General features: G+C 38.1%; 1 protein-coding gene across 1 annotated transcript; it reads left to right on the forward strand.

Moving 5' to 3' along the window:
• The first annotated feature begins 13,691 nt into the window (after nt 1-13,691).
• LOC110214588 (olfactory receptor 13C9-like) lies at nt 13,692-14,636 on the forward strand. The gene has a single exon (XM_020995575.1). The coding sequence runs from the start codon at nt 13,692-13,694 to the stop codon at nt 14,634-14,636; it is 945 nt and encodes a 314-aa protein (XP_020851234.1).
• The last annotated feature ends 824 nt before the right edge of the window (nt 14,637-15,460 follow it).

Here is a 15,460-nt window from a genome sequence, read left to right on the forward strand (position 1 = left end):
AATGAACTCCAAATCTGCTTCTTGGTGTTTATGTGTGTGTGTATATATACACAGATATGTATATGAATGGATATGTGTATATAGGTATATGTATGTGTGTGTGAATAGTTCAGTCATGTCCAACTTCATGACTCCATTTGGGGTTTTCTTGGCAAAGATAATGGAGAGGTTTGCCATTTTTTTCTCCAGCTCATTTTACAAGTGAGGAAACTTAGGCAAACAGGTTTAAGTGACTTGCCCAAGCTCACAAAGCTAGAAAGTGTCTGAGGCCAGATGGTGAATTCAAGAAAATAAGTCTTCTTGACTCCCGACCTGGTGCACTATCCAGTATGCCACCAAATTGCCCCATATATATAGATATAATTACTGATACAGATACAGATACAGCTGAAGATGTAAATATAGACATAAATGTGTGTATAGATATAGCCAGACACATGCATATATACATATTTATCAGGGGTCCCATAGTACCACTATGTTGTCTTCATTCTCAAGGCATCAAATATTTGAAGAGTTGTGATAGGAAAGAGAAATGAGACTGATTCTTCTTGGCTCCAGTGGGCTGATACAAAAAGGTAGAAGTAGCTAAGACACAGACTCTTATTCAGTATAAGGAAAAATATCGTTGTTATTGGGGCTATCCAAAAATTGAATAGACTGACCTGGGAGGTAATGAGTTCTTCTTCTCGACATGCCCTTAAGCAAAATCTGGATGAACACTTTTGGGGGAGGTTGTAAAGATTCTTGGTCAGAACAAGACAAGTTAGATGACTTTTAGAATCGTTTCCAATTTGGACATTTTGTGAGTTTCTTATATACAGGGATGTGCTGGTAAATATTTCTCAACTAGTTCAAAAAAAAAAAGATAAGCACAACAAAAATTTAGGTTTAATCTCTCTTAGTTAACTCTTTGGCCATCACTTTCTTCAGCCTGGACAATCAACAAAACTACAAATTAATCTCTGATTTGTAGTATTCTGCTGATTTCCCATGAATAAATGTTCACACTGAAAATTTTACTATTAATTCTTGTAAGCTAACACAAGCTAACTCTAGCATATCCTTACTTATACCTTACATGACCACCTCTTCTCCTGATCAGACGTGACCTCAGTGGTATCCTTTCCATGACATTTTGCATGTAAGTCATCATAGGAAATATACTTCAATTGTTTTTGAACATCATGCACATGTTCCATTGACCTCTGGGTCATTTGTGACTTGATTCTTCCAAAAGCATGGTTTTGCATGGGGTCAATAGCACTAATTGCTAAGTTTGCATTTGAGCATCAAGTACTTAAAAATAAATATTAGACTTGTCTACCAAGATGTCCAAAAGGAAGTCAGGAGACTATGGGTCCCTTATCTTTTCCATGCAAAAATTGGTTAAAACTGTATTCACTATCAACTAGCAAGTTTCATATTCATATTCCAGCACTTTTGCCCACCAGTTGGGTGTTTCTATAATTTAAGGCTACCTCTTCCAGACAAATGGAGAATCACAGAATCATAGAAATTGAGGGTTGGAAAAGGCCTCAGTACCTATATAATCCAAAACTTATCTTAAAGAAATTCCAAAAGAAAACTATACAGTACCTGAGAAGTAGTCATCTACAGCATGTTTTGGAGGGAATTTCTTTCAGATAAGCTTTGGATTATAAGATTACCTTTTCAAAAAAATACAGTCCCTGAAAGTAGGTACTTCATCTAGGGGCAGCTAGGTGGCACAGTAGATAGAGTGTCAGGCCCGGAGTCAGGAAGACACATATTCTTGAGTAGAAATGTGGCATCAGACATTTACTAGGTATATGACTCTGGGCAAGTCATTTAACCCCATTTGTCTCTGTTTCTTCATCTGCAGAATGAGCTGGAGAAGGAAACGGGAAACCACTCCTGTATCTTTGCCAAGAAAATCTCAAATGGGGTCAGTGAAGAATCAGGCATTAGTTAAACAACCAGCAACAATAGTCATCTAACCTCTACTCAAAGTCTTACAATGAGAAGGAAAACACTACCTCTTGAGTTAGTCAATTCCACTTTTGCACAGTTCTAATTAAGACTTGAAAGGGATGCACCGCACCTCCACAACCACTCTGCCTTTCTTCACAGCCTGGTCCCAACCTATCCTTCCAGCCTGATTAAACATGACTCTTTTCCTGCACCCTGTACTTCAGCTAAGCTGACTTTCTCTCTTTTCCTCGCATACAATGCTCCATCCCCAATGCTTTGCTCTGGCAGTTTTACCAACTTAAAATGAATTCCTTCAATATTTCCACCTCAGAGTCCCTTTCTTCTTAAGGATGCCACCCAAGTACTAACTTCTATACAAATCCTTTTCTGATTCCTCCCAACTACTAGTGCCTTCCTTCCCCAACTGTCTTGTTTTTAAACTGCTTCAAATACACTTGTATTTACACACTTTATATGTGTCCTTTATGTATTTATACATGCATTTGTTGTCTCCCCCATTTGGATGCTTGCCTTGCAAATAGATATTCTTCTATTGACAATGGCATTTAACAAATGCTTTCTGATTGATTGAGTCCTCTTGATGTTCTGGCTCTTAATGTGAATCCCACAGGGTTCACCTGTCATTGAATACTAATGGCTTTGAAGCATTTGGGACATTACTATTTGGTAGTAAAAGAGGTGTCTTTGGAAAGAAAACATTAAAAGAAGTCTTCTTTATATCTAGTTTCTCCAATATTATTTCCACCATCACTATTACCACCACTCCAGCATTTGATTTCCAACAACCCAGACCGAATGAATAATTTGAAAATATACAAGAAGGGAAAAGATTCTCCATAGGGTCACAGGAAACCTATTTTAAAGAATGAAGGTATTGATCGTTCTCCTATAAATCCACACCTCAGAAGATCTTCCTATACCACTGACTCTTCTAGGACAACTTCAACTCAAAAATTCTTGGTCAGTCCTTCAGTCTCCCATTTAAGGATCATTTCATCTTCCCATGTGGTACAGCAGAAAGAGGGCTGACCTTAGAATCACAGCACCTGAGTGCAAAATTCAGATCTTGTATTTACTACTTGTGTGACCTTGGAGAAGTCACTCAACCCTTCTGAGCCTCAGTTTTTTTCATCTGCATAAGGAATGTGTTGGACTAGATGGCCTCTAAAGTACCTTCCAGTTTTATATCCGTGATTTTATGTGGTATTATTGTTTTATTTATGTGATCTGAGTCTTTCTGATACTCAGTGGTCCCATCTAAGAATAATAAGAGATTTCTGGTGAATATACTCATAGACAATAAGGCATTTACAAACCCAGAAACACTTTGTTACAGTTTCATCTTACTCATATAAATGAATGGGTACATACCATTATGAATTAGTAAAAATTAAGAATAAAGTTCACAGTATTGCAAGGCACATGATCACCCTTGATGGATATGAAAAACCTGGAATGGTAAGCCAACTTGAGGCCATGTCATGCAAGGACTGGTGGAAGGAAGTGAAAATCTTTAGCTTGGAAAAGAAAATACTTGAGGATAAGATAAGGGGCAGCTAGGTGGCACAGTGAATAGAGCACCTACTTTGGAGTCAGGAGAACCTGAGTTCAAATCCAGCCTCAGACACATCAGACTTACTAGCTGTGGGACTCTGGGCAAGTCACTTAACCCCAGTTGCCTCACAAAAAAAAAAAGGACATGAAAGCTATTATTACTTTGAAGAGCAGTCATGGATAAGCAGCATTAGGCTCATTCTGATTGTCTCATGGGCTCAATGTAAGGGAAAACTTCCCAATAATTAGTGCTATCCAAAGAAAAGTAAAGGACTGTTTTCGGAGGCAATGAGTTTTCTCTCACTGGAGGTCTTTAAGTGAAAACTGGATGACCACTTTTCAGTACTTTTATTGGGAGAATTTCTCTTCAAGTACCATTTGGACTAGAGAACTTCTGCGCTCCTTGGAGTTCTGAGATTTGGGGGGCCCATGAAAACCAAAAAAAAAAGTCTCCACCTTCAGATTTTCAACATAAAAAAGTAGAGCGTTTTTAACCAGGGATGTCCACATAAATAATGAGATTGGTGCATGCATTGTCAGAGCTAGCTCAGCATCTGGGAGTCTCCAAAAGAAAGTGGGGGAGGAGAGGTATTGAACTGCATACCAAACTGAAGTTCTACACAACCATTATGGTGACTTCATTGTTGTATGCTTATGAAACCTAGACAATTTACCAGCACCACGCTTGAAAATTCTATTTTAATTATCTTGTGAAGATTCTGAAGATCACCTGGCAAGATAAGGTACCAGTCACTGAGGTCTTCTCTACAGCTGAACTGCCAAGCATTCAAACTCTACTACAAACAGCACAGTTCTGATGGGCTGGCCATGTAGCCAGAATGCCAAACATACATTTACCTAAAAGACTATTTTACAGAGAACTCACACAAGGCAAGCACTCACAGAGAGGAGGGAAGAAGCAATAGAAGGATACTGATAAGACCTTTCTGAAAAACTTTAGTATCAATTGTGAAACATAGGAGACACTGGCACAGGCCCGCCCAGTATGGCATGCTTGCCTCAAGGAAGGCACTGTGCTCTAACAAGCAAAGCAGAATCACAGTAGCACGAAAGAAATGAGATCCACCAATCTAGAGATGTCTCCATCCCAAATGTTCAAAGAGACAATTTGTGCCTAACCTGTGGTGGAGCCTTCTGAGCTCATATTGGACTGCTCAGCCACAACTGAATATACCTTACCTTGACCCCAACACCATGACATCATTGTTCTTCTTTGTGTAGGAAGGATAAACAATGACAACACATGCAACCAATAGCCCTAATTGGCTGTGAAAGGGCCTGCATGTAGAGGACCTACTTAAATGAAAAGGCAAAACTAATGGTAATTACCAGGATCAATTTCCATGCAAATGCTTCTTGCGCTACAATTTTTAAAATTCTTTTCAATCTATCAGGTTAAACAGGTAGGGGTCCCCATAATCTTGTTTGCATTACTAATTTGATTAATAAACTTTTGAATCATACTGTGTAACTAAGCTTGATTGCAGCCCCACTGCTGGTTTAAGAGCAATGAGACAGGGAAGCAACATTCACTGCTAGCACTACAAGTTAGCCCATGCCAGAATAACTTCATATCCTTTTCTTACAATAAGGTTAGGTTACTAGTCAGGGGAAATATCACAGGCATTCCATATAGGAATTTCGGCAAATCATCTGAGAGAATCTCAGAAAACATTTTGGAGAATAAGATGGAAAGAAATGGATTGGTTGGCACAATAGTTAGGTAGACTGAGAAATGATTAAATGACTGCATCCAAAGAGTGTGGATTAATGGATAAATAGCAACCTGGAGGAAAGTCCCTCGTGGAGGGCTACACAGCTGTATACTTGGTCCTATTCTGTTCAACACTTTGTCAGCAATTGAAAGAAGGACACACTTTCACATTTACAATAGCATAAACCTGGAGTTGACAGTTAATGCATTGGTTAAGACCATCAGAATTTTTCGGTTAGAATTTTTCAGCTCCTGAATGAATTTCAAATTCAGCACATCTCTGCTAAATACCCTAGGAACTGCATTAGATGCTGAGAATACAAAAGCAAAAACTAATATCTGTCCTCAATGAATGAACAGTTAACTGAACAGTTACAATATGTATACAGTAAAGGCAAAGTAATTCCAGGACAGAGACAGAACTAAAAACTGGAGGGCCGGAAAAGTCTACTGGTAGATAAGGATACATGAGCTGAACCTTGATGGAAACAGGGTTTCTGAGAGCCAAGGTGGAGGAAGGATGCTTTCAGGCATAGGGCATATCTTATCGCAAAGGCATGGAGGAAGGAGATACAATGTTGGTTTCAGGCAGCAATTAACAGTCCAGTTCAGTGAGAACATAAATGAGAATGATATGAAATAGGTCTGAAAAGATAGGCAGGAGGGAGTCTGAAGAGGTTGTAAATGAGATTATATTATACTTTGAGGGCTGTACAGAGGATAAATTGTACAGCATAGAGACCTGAAGCAGGGAGACTAATTAGAAAGGCATGGTCCAGGTGAGAGATAATAAGAGCCTGAACTAAGGGAGCAATCATCTGAGATAAAAGAAGGGCAGAGATGAGAATGATATTGTGCAGACAGTCACGAAGACAATTGCTTAAATATGAGAGGTAAGAACAAGGGAAGACTCAAGTGTGACCTCTAGGTGGCGCGGGAGTGCACAGAGCACTAGGCCTGGAGTCAAGAAGACTAATCTTTCTGAGGCCATATGTGGCCTCAGGCAATTGTGTGACCCTGGGCAAGTCACTTAACCCTATTTGCCTCAGTTTCTTCATCTGTAAAATGAGCTGGAGAAAGAAATGTCAAACTACTCCAGTATCTTTGCCAAGAAAACCCTAAATGGGATCATGAAGACTCATGCATGACTGAACTGAACAAATACGACTCCAAGGTTGTAAACCTAATTGACTAGAAGTATGATGGTATCATCAAAAATAGTAGGGTTTCACTCAAATAGATCTTTCATCCCACTGATGTGATTACTCCCACACATGATCCAAATTACAACTCATTCAATCCTACCTGTCTTGACTCTTGCCTTTGGCTTTCCGTAAGTTTGTCACATTGCTATCCAATGGAGTATACAATGAAAAGTTGGAAGTCTTCTAGCACTGATATTTCAAGAAAACCAATGAAGAATATGAACAGATCATTGTCTACCCCTTCACATCACACAGTGTGACCAGCTCATTCTCTTTTTTTGCATATGAGAATAATAATAATTGATATTTATGTAGTGATTTTAAGTTTCCTTTAGATTGACTTTTTTACTAGATTCTCATAACAATTCTATGAAATGGGTACTACTGGTATTTTTTTTTACTATTTTTTTGCAAGGCAATTGGGGTTAAGTGACTTGCCCAGGGTCACATGTCTAGTAAGCATCAAAAATCTGGTCTGAGACCAGATGTGAACTCAGGTCCTCCTGACTCCAGGGCCTGTGCTCTATCCACTGTGTAACCTAGCTATCACTGGTATTTCTTTATTAAGGTCCACAGCTATGTAACTAGTAAGTAACAAAGATGATATTTGAATCTAGATCTTCCCAAAGTAAATCCCATACTCTGCATTGCACCATACAGCCTCTCTTGGAATTCTCCTTTGAGGACTCTTAGCTCAATTTGTGTTCTGAATTTCTGACACCTTTAACAATGAAAAACACTAAGCATTTCCACTTTCATCTTAAGATTTTGTCACCCCAAACTTCAGTTTTCCTGTGAGATAAACTAAAGGCCTTCCCTATATGCCAGGGGTACACACAATGTTCTTTTTTCTAAACATCTATTATCTCATACTTACAATACATTCTGTATCTTTAGAACCTATTAGTTTCTTCCAGGGAAGGCTGGGAGAAAACTCTCAGAAGAGCTGAGTAGAGAATACTCCCCCACTGGCAAGAAAAGCCCCTCTCTATATTCTCTGAGGGAAGAGGGTTTTTTTGGAGTTTTTTTTTTTGGTCTACGGAATTCTATATTAATTAAAATTTATTATTAAGTCCTATATAATTGGGTATTGGGGATATGATCCCTTAAGCATTCATGTGTATTCCTTCACTTCTGAACATTCACACTTCAAAACTTTAAATTGCTGCTAGGATTAAAAAAAGTCTCTTAAAGACACAAGAGATTTCAATTATCTTCTGGCCCCAGTGCCTGATCTTTTAGAAATTCTTTTTGCACATAAATTAGAATTGGAGATTGTGGATCAACTAAAATTCCCATCATGTGGTTTGTATATGAGATGATTTGATACCTAAAACTTAGCTTTGGAAGCCCATAAAATCTCAGAACATCAGAGCTGGAAGAGGACCAAACGTCTAATCCAAGCCTCTTACTGGAAAATAGCCTCAAATAGAGCCAGTGAGTATATTAAGGTCCCATGGTTAATCAGGGGTGGAGTCAGGAGCCAGATCTCCTGACTCTCAGCTGCCTCTTAAGCTGAACCTTTTAATTCATTGAAAGGCACTAGATTTTATTTCATCATTGCTGGGTAAGTACCAGAAACGTTCTATTCCAATATCTCTCTTAAAAGTGTTCTCTTAAAGAGGTGTTTGAAACTTCTCTGTAATGCTGGGTTTATGTCAGCCCTTCTATCATGAAATAGGACTCTGAAACAAAGAACTTCATATTCAAATATCTATGAAAAAAATCAACGTGACTTGAATTAGAGATTCTAAGGAAGGGGTAGGAAACCTGTGGTCTTGAGGCCACATGTGGCCTTTTAGGTCCTTGGGTGCAACCTTTTGATTGAGTCCAAATTTGACAGAACCAATCTTTTCATTAAGGGGATTTGTTCTGTGAAGTTTGGATTCAGTCAAAGGGCTGCACTTGAGGACCTAAAGGGCCACATGTAGGTTCCCCACCCCTGCAAAAGGGTAACCAGGAAAGAAACCACTTAATTCTGATCTACAAGAAAGAAACATCTAGGAAGAAATTAAAATTATGATTCAATGTTTTGTAAATTAAAGCTCAGTGACAGTGGTTTCATTCTAGCATCATTAGCATTTTGTGAATTTTCTATATGTCACGTATTTGTTTCAACTAGGGCTTCTCCCTAGTGGCATCTCAGTGTTCTCCTTGCTTCTTAATGGTTACTGATGTTGCCCACCAAGGGCTACAACATGACATTGGAGGTTAATTATAAAATCTCAGATTAAAAGGCATTTCATCAATCACCTAGTCCAACCTTTATTGAAAGCATGTGTCTTCTATACACTATCCTCAAAAAATTACCATCTAGCCTCTGAATGAATATTTCCAAAGACAGGAAACTCAAAGCTTCACAAGGCAGCCTGTGGCCGACAGTATTTTCCATCCGAGGAACAGCCTAATTAAATCTGGAGAGGGTCTTGGCACAGGGCAATGAATTGTTGGGTCACAGCATCTGGTATGCTGTGGTGAGCTTGTCATCCATGTTGGTGCAAGGAGAGCTCCCAGCAATGAAATCACAGGTATTTGAACTATGTAAGAATTGCAGGTTCAGATATTTTAAGTTAGGGAAGGAGAAATCTCTAACACATCAAGCACACATAAAAACTACAGTTTCTTCTTGTGTAGTATCCTAAGAAATGAAGCTCTGTCTACACATACTATCTGGTTTGACCATTGGACTCAACTAATTGATTAGTTCATTCTGTAGATTTTTTTCTTTTTTTTTCTTTTTTGTTGAGGCAGTAGGGATTAAGTGACTTACTCAGGGTCACACAGTTAGCATCTGAGGCCCGGATTTGAACTCAGGTCCTCCTTGACTCCAAGGCTGGAGCTCTATCCACCGCGTCACCTAGCTACCCCTGTACATTTTTTATAAATGTACACAAAGAACAGCAATAGTATTACAGTGGGATTTCATGATTTTATGAATATTTTTGTTATTATTTATTCATAAGAGGCAATGTAGACATGGATTCAAGTTCTGGCTCTGATGTATTCTTAGCAGTGTGACTGTGGATGAGTCACATCATCATTATTATCATGTTGATCATCATTGTTGCTATTAATATTATCATTATTTAGAAAAAACTTTTATTTTTGATAAAACATTTTCTGCTTGACTCTGGAGGGTAAATCTGGGACCTAGGGACTGGATTTAAGAAAAGGAAGGTTTTGGTTCAATTTAAGAATGGAATGGTCTGCCTTTTGGATTCGTGAGTCATTCTCTAAATGCCCCCCAGGCAACTATAAGTTATAGTCTAGTTGACCATATGTTTTAATGGAAGAATTTTCTGCATCTGAGTTCCCTACATGATTGAAATCACAAATCTGAGACCACCTTACACACACACACACACACACACACACACACACACACACACACACACACACATGTTATAAAACTCTAACTAGAGCAGCCATAGGCAGAACATAACTGAATTTATATTCCATAGAGAAAATCCTCAATGCTAAAAATGTAAATTGTACTTCAATTATATTAACAATGGGAATTATTTAGTTTTAATATAAGATTTAAAAAGCAAAGTTGCAGACCCCACAGAAGAAAATCTTCTGAGTTAGGATATACAAGTGGGTAACAAGTATTGTCAGAATCATTCGCTGCATCATTGCACCTAAGTTACTAAGACAAAAAATATTCCATGGGATCACGAGATCTAGAGTTGGAAGGACCATAGATTTAGAACTAAATGTGACCTTCAAGTCCATCTAGTCTAACCCCCTCATTTTACAGATGAGGAAACTGAGGTCCAGGAATCAAGATCACACAACTGGTAAGTAGCATTGCTGGAACTGAAACTCAGATCCTTTGACTTCAAATCCAGTATTCTTTTCACAGGACCATGTTTCCTCCCTCCTCTAGCCTCAAGCTGATTGACATCAACTTTCTCATTATTACAGCTCCTCCAGCTCCAAAATCAGCTCTCTTTTCCATAAAGTCAAGAGATCTTAGTCAGAAGTATCAAAAACATGGCTTGCAGACTGTGGCCTGAACCAGGTTAAAATGTTATTGGGATGTATTGAACAAAATGAATAAAAATACAATAGAATAAAGATAACATTAATATGTTGTTTTCTAAGTCAATATACACCCACAAGGATCCTTATGTACAGTTTAGTGGTCCTTGTTTCTATCTCAGTTTGACACCACTGTCTTAAAATGCAGTCCCCTTGTGTTACAGGTGAAGATTGGGCTTCTCTACCTCAACCTTTTCAAGTTGTGAATGTTGACTCTTCCCTGACCTGAGTTAAATGACCTCCTCCCTCACAGGGGCAGGTAGGTGGTGCCATAGTGCCTAGGGACTGCAAGCCTAGAGGCAGGAAGACTCATCTTTCTGAGTTCAAATCCAGCCTGAGACACTCACTAGCTATGTGACCCTAAGCAAGTCATTTAACCTTGTTTGCCTCAGCTTCCTCATCTGTACAATGAGCTGGAGAAGGAAATGGCAAACCACCCTAGTCTCTTTGCTAAGAGAACCCCAAATTGGGTCACAAAGAATAAGACACAACTGAAAAACAACTGAATTCTACAAACCAACCCCCAGAGAAGCAAAGTGATATACTCAAGGTCATATAACTAACAACCACATCACCTACAATAATAGTGATTGTTAGGATTTATGTAGTGCTTTGTAGTTTGCAAAAGTACCTTACATATATTATCTCATTTGATCCTGACAACAACCCTATGAGATAGGTGTTATTATTATCCCCATTTTATAGTTGAAGAAACTGAGGTTCGTCCAGGGTCACAAAGCTAGTAAGTGTTAGAGACAGGATTCAAATTCAAGTCTTCTTGACTAATTTTTCTTGAGATCTAGTACTCTATCCACTATAACACTTAGCTAGTAAGTGACATGGCCAGGACTTGAACCCAGCTCTAATTTTAGGTTCAGTAATCCATTCACTTGCCTAAGGCAGCACCTTTCACTTTAGGAAGTTTTGCCCACTATTAACCCAACAGCTTCTTCTCTATAACAAAATAGTCTAAGACACAGGTAGATGCATTTTGAGGGAAGATTGTGCCCATTGAAGATAATGGCATAAAAGGAAAAAATTTAAATGGAGCAGCAGAAATTAAAAATTCAGTGGAGCTCTTTCATTCAACAGAAGAGTGTAGCATGTTGTCTGCAACTTCTTGTTTACAGGGGTTTACCACAAATGAAGGAATGAATGAATAAGTGAGTGAAAAAAGCATGTATTAAGTTCTTACTACATACAAAGCACATGCTTATGTGAAGGTGAAATAAAAATAAAATGTTTCATGATAAATACAATAATAGAGTCTAAGTAAAACTTGTCTCCCATTCCACACAGTGACAGTAGATAAGAGGGAGATGAGATGAATAATATGGCTATCATGAACCTATATGGAACCGCCAAGGCCTGTGGAGAAAATTAGCCCTCTGTCATCAGAAAAATGGAGGTACATAACTTTGTTTCCCTATCAACCTAAACTTCCTGACTATTCTTTTACTTTATTTCTTAGAAATAAGGGATTGATATACTATGGGTTCTTCAATAAATATTTGTATTGTTCTATAGTAATTCACATTCTCTCTGACCCCTAGTTCATTGTTTTATGAATTGATTCTAAACCATATAAGTGGTCTAGAGACAGATGACAGATAATTAGATAGATAGATAGATAGATAGATAGATAGATATAGATAGATAGATAGAAGAAAGAGAGAGAGAAAGAAAGAAAGAAAGAAAGAAAGAAAGAAAGAAAGAAAGAAAGAAAGAAAGAAAGAAAGAAAGAAAGAAAGAAAGAAAGAAAGAAAGAAAGAAGAAAAGAAAGAAAGAAAGAAAGAAAGAAAGAAAGAAGGAAAAAAAAAGAAGAAAGAAAAGAAGGAAGGAAGGAAGAAGGAAGAAGGAAGAAAGGAAGGAAGGAAGGAAGGAAAAGAAGGAAAGAATGAAATGAAGGAAGGAAAAGAAGGAAGGAAGGAAAGAAAAAGAAGAAAAAAGAAAGGAAGTAAGGAAGAAAAAAGATTAGAGGAGGGGTTCTTGATTTTTTAATATTTTGATAACTATATTTCAATATAATTAGTTTCTTTTGTAGTCCTATGCATTTTACTTTATTAATTTAAAAAACATTATTCTGGGAAGGAGTCTTTAGGCTTCACCAGGCTGCCAAAGGGGTCCATGACAGAGAAAAAGAATCTTCTAGAGTAAAGGATCCCTTAGGTCCTGTGCAACTCTAATTTTATTATATGAATCTATAAGGGATAGGGAGAAATATCAACAAAGCAAAGTAATTTTATTTGGAAATATTTGAAAATGGAAGAAAGGGATTTATTGAACTAAAATTAATAATAATTATTTTCATTGATACTGCTAGCATCTTAGATTTCCTAGAAGGAAACAATAATTTAAGAGACTTTTAGCAGCATACACAATGCAAACATTTTCTTTAATTCCCATATCAAATGAAATGTATCCTGGATACCCTTCCCTCTATATAAGGCAGGGTCTAACTTGTACCTCAGACAAATCACTTAGTTAAGGAGGTACCAAAAAAAAAAACCAACTCATTATAAGACAATCTTACTGCTTCCTCTAATGCCATAAATCTCTCAGAATTATATAACAGCACTTAAAGTTTTGCAAAGTGCTTTAAATATACATGTTTTCTCTCTGCGTGTGTGAAATTACTTCTAACTTTGACTAAATATGGAAATTGAGTTACTGAGCCTCTTAACTCATCTAAGATTGTTTTTAGCAATTATTTCTGCTATTGATAAGTTAGAATATGGACAACATAAGAATCAGTGACTTCATGTGGATGCTTTTATAGAGAAAATAATATATAATTTTGAATGGAATAGTCACATCATCTGGATGGTATAAGGGAAGAAAGAGTATAGAATTTGTAACGGAAACAAAGTGTTCCAAAATGCTTTATGTGTTATCTCATACCACCCTCACAATAATTCTATGAGATAGATGCTATTATTATCCCAATATTACAGATGAGGAATCTCAGGCAGACAGAGGTTAAATGACTTTCCCAGCATCACAAAGTAAGGGTGGGAAGCAGTATTTAAACTCAGGTCCTTCTGATTCCAAGACTATAATTATATCCAATTACATAATCCATGAATAGTAATATGGTAAGGCTCAAATATTTGTTGAAATCCTAATGGTACTTCATTCTATATTCTCCTCTCACTTCTTCCAGCTGAAAGGAGAAAGAAATGGAAGGGACCAATAAGACAGTTCTAACTGAATTCATTCTACTTGGACTTTCCAAATACCCAAAACTTGAGATATTCTTTTCTGTGCTATGCATGACCACATATATAGTTATCCTATTCGGAAATGGTGTCATTATCATACTGAGCATTCTGGATTCCCATCTTCACACCCCCATGTACTTCTTTCTCAGTAATCTCTCCTTCTTAGATATCTGTTACACATCCTCATTTGTGCCCAAAATGCTGGTTAACTGGCTGTCAACTCGAAAATCCTTGTCCTTCTCAGGATGTGCAGCCCAGATGTCAATCTCTTTTGCCATGGGAACTACAGAGTGTCTCCTACTGGCTGTGATGGCTTATGACCGCTACGTGGCCATCTGTAACCCTCTAAGGTATCCCATTGTCATGAACAGGACAGTTTATGTGCACCTGACAGCTTTGTGTTGGCTAATAGGTGGCCTTAACTCTCTGTTTCAAACCATTCTTACTATGCAATTGCCTTTTTGTGGGAAAAATGTTATTGACCATTTCACATGTGAAATTGTGACTGTCATGCACCTGGCCTGTACCGACATCTCCCTAAATGAACTCATCATGCTGGTAGCAACTGTAATCTTCACCTTGACCCCTCTTCTATTAATCGTTGTTTCTTATTTCTTCATCCTCTCCACCATTTTAAAGATCCGCTCTGCTGAGGGGAGAAGCAAAGCCTTTTCTACCTGCTCAGCCCACCTGACTGTGGTAATCATCTTCTATGGGTCTGTCCTCCTCATGTATATGAAGCCCAAGTCCAAAGCCTCACTGACCACAGATAAGCTGATTGCCATGTTTTATGGGATTTTTACCCCCATGCTCAATCCTATCATCTATAGTCTGAGGAACAAGGATGTGAATGCTGCAGTGAAAAAAGTGTTGAGCAGAAATCTGTCCCTATGGAAACTGTGAAAGATGTGGTTTGGCTCTATGTTACACAGGGCTACAATTTACTTGGATACTTTGAATTCCTCATTTTGGGGTACATTCTCATACAAAGAAGATCACAATCCCTCCTTCCATGTGTCCCATCTTATAGAAGTCTGGTCCATGTTTTCTGATAAATTCTCAGCAGATGTTCTATCCAATCCAACTGAGGCCTTACTCTTTTTTTAAGTGACACAAAGTGTATAACTTGGATTGTCCTCCCATTGTTTCATTCTCACTATAGAGCCCTCCTGCCTCCTTTTCTGAACCAATATATTTGATAATGTCCCTTAGACTTTTTCCTGTTTTGGACTCAAGCCTTGGTTTGGTAACATGTTGCAGCCTGTTTGTTCATCTTTTCAACATCTTTTGGGGTGTTTGGAGGGTTTTTTTGGCCACAGCAACTCAGTAAAACAGCAGCAACTACATGACCTCTAAAACATGTTTACATTTATAGAATTTTTCATAAGAGAATATGAGACTCAGTTATCTACATTTAGTGTCCACATGCTGCTCTCTGATCTCCTTTTCTGGCAGAATAAAAGTATACTATAGTCCAGGGGTAGGTAACCATGGCCTCAAGGCCATATGTGGCCCTTTAAGTCCTCAAGTGTGGCCTTTTGACTGAATCCAAACTGTTCTGTGAGGTTTGGATTCACTCAAATGGCCACACTTAAGGACCTAGAGGGCCCCATGGAGCCTAGAGGCCATAGGTTCCCCACCCCCACTGTAGTCAAATGGTATAATATTTGTAATATGCCTAGAACAATGCTTAGAAGGAGCCTAATAAATGCTTGTTCCCTTCCCCT

This window comes from Phascolarctos cinereus, unplaced genomic scaffold, assembly GCF_003287225.1.
Source record: "Phascolarctos cinereus isolate Bilbo 61053 unplaced genomic scaffold, phaCin_HiC Scaffold_4;HRSCAF=312, whole genome shotgun sequence".
NCBI classification, from domain to species: Eukaryota; Metazoa; Chordata; class Mammalia; order Diprotodontia; family Phascolarctidae; genus Phascolarctos; species Phascolarctos cinereus.

Excerpts from the sequence above, each read along its gene's own strand:
- LOC110214588 (XM_020995575.1), top strand. The coding sequence starts at position 13,692 with ATGGAAGGGACCAATAAGACAGTTCTAACTGAATTCATTCTACTTGGA.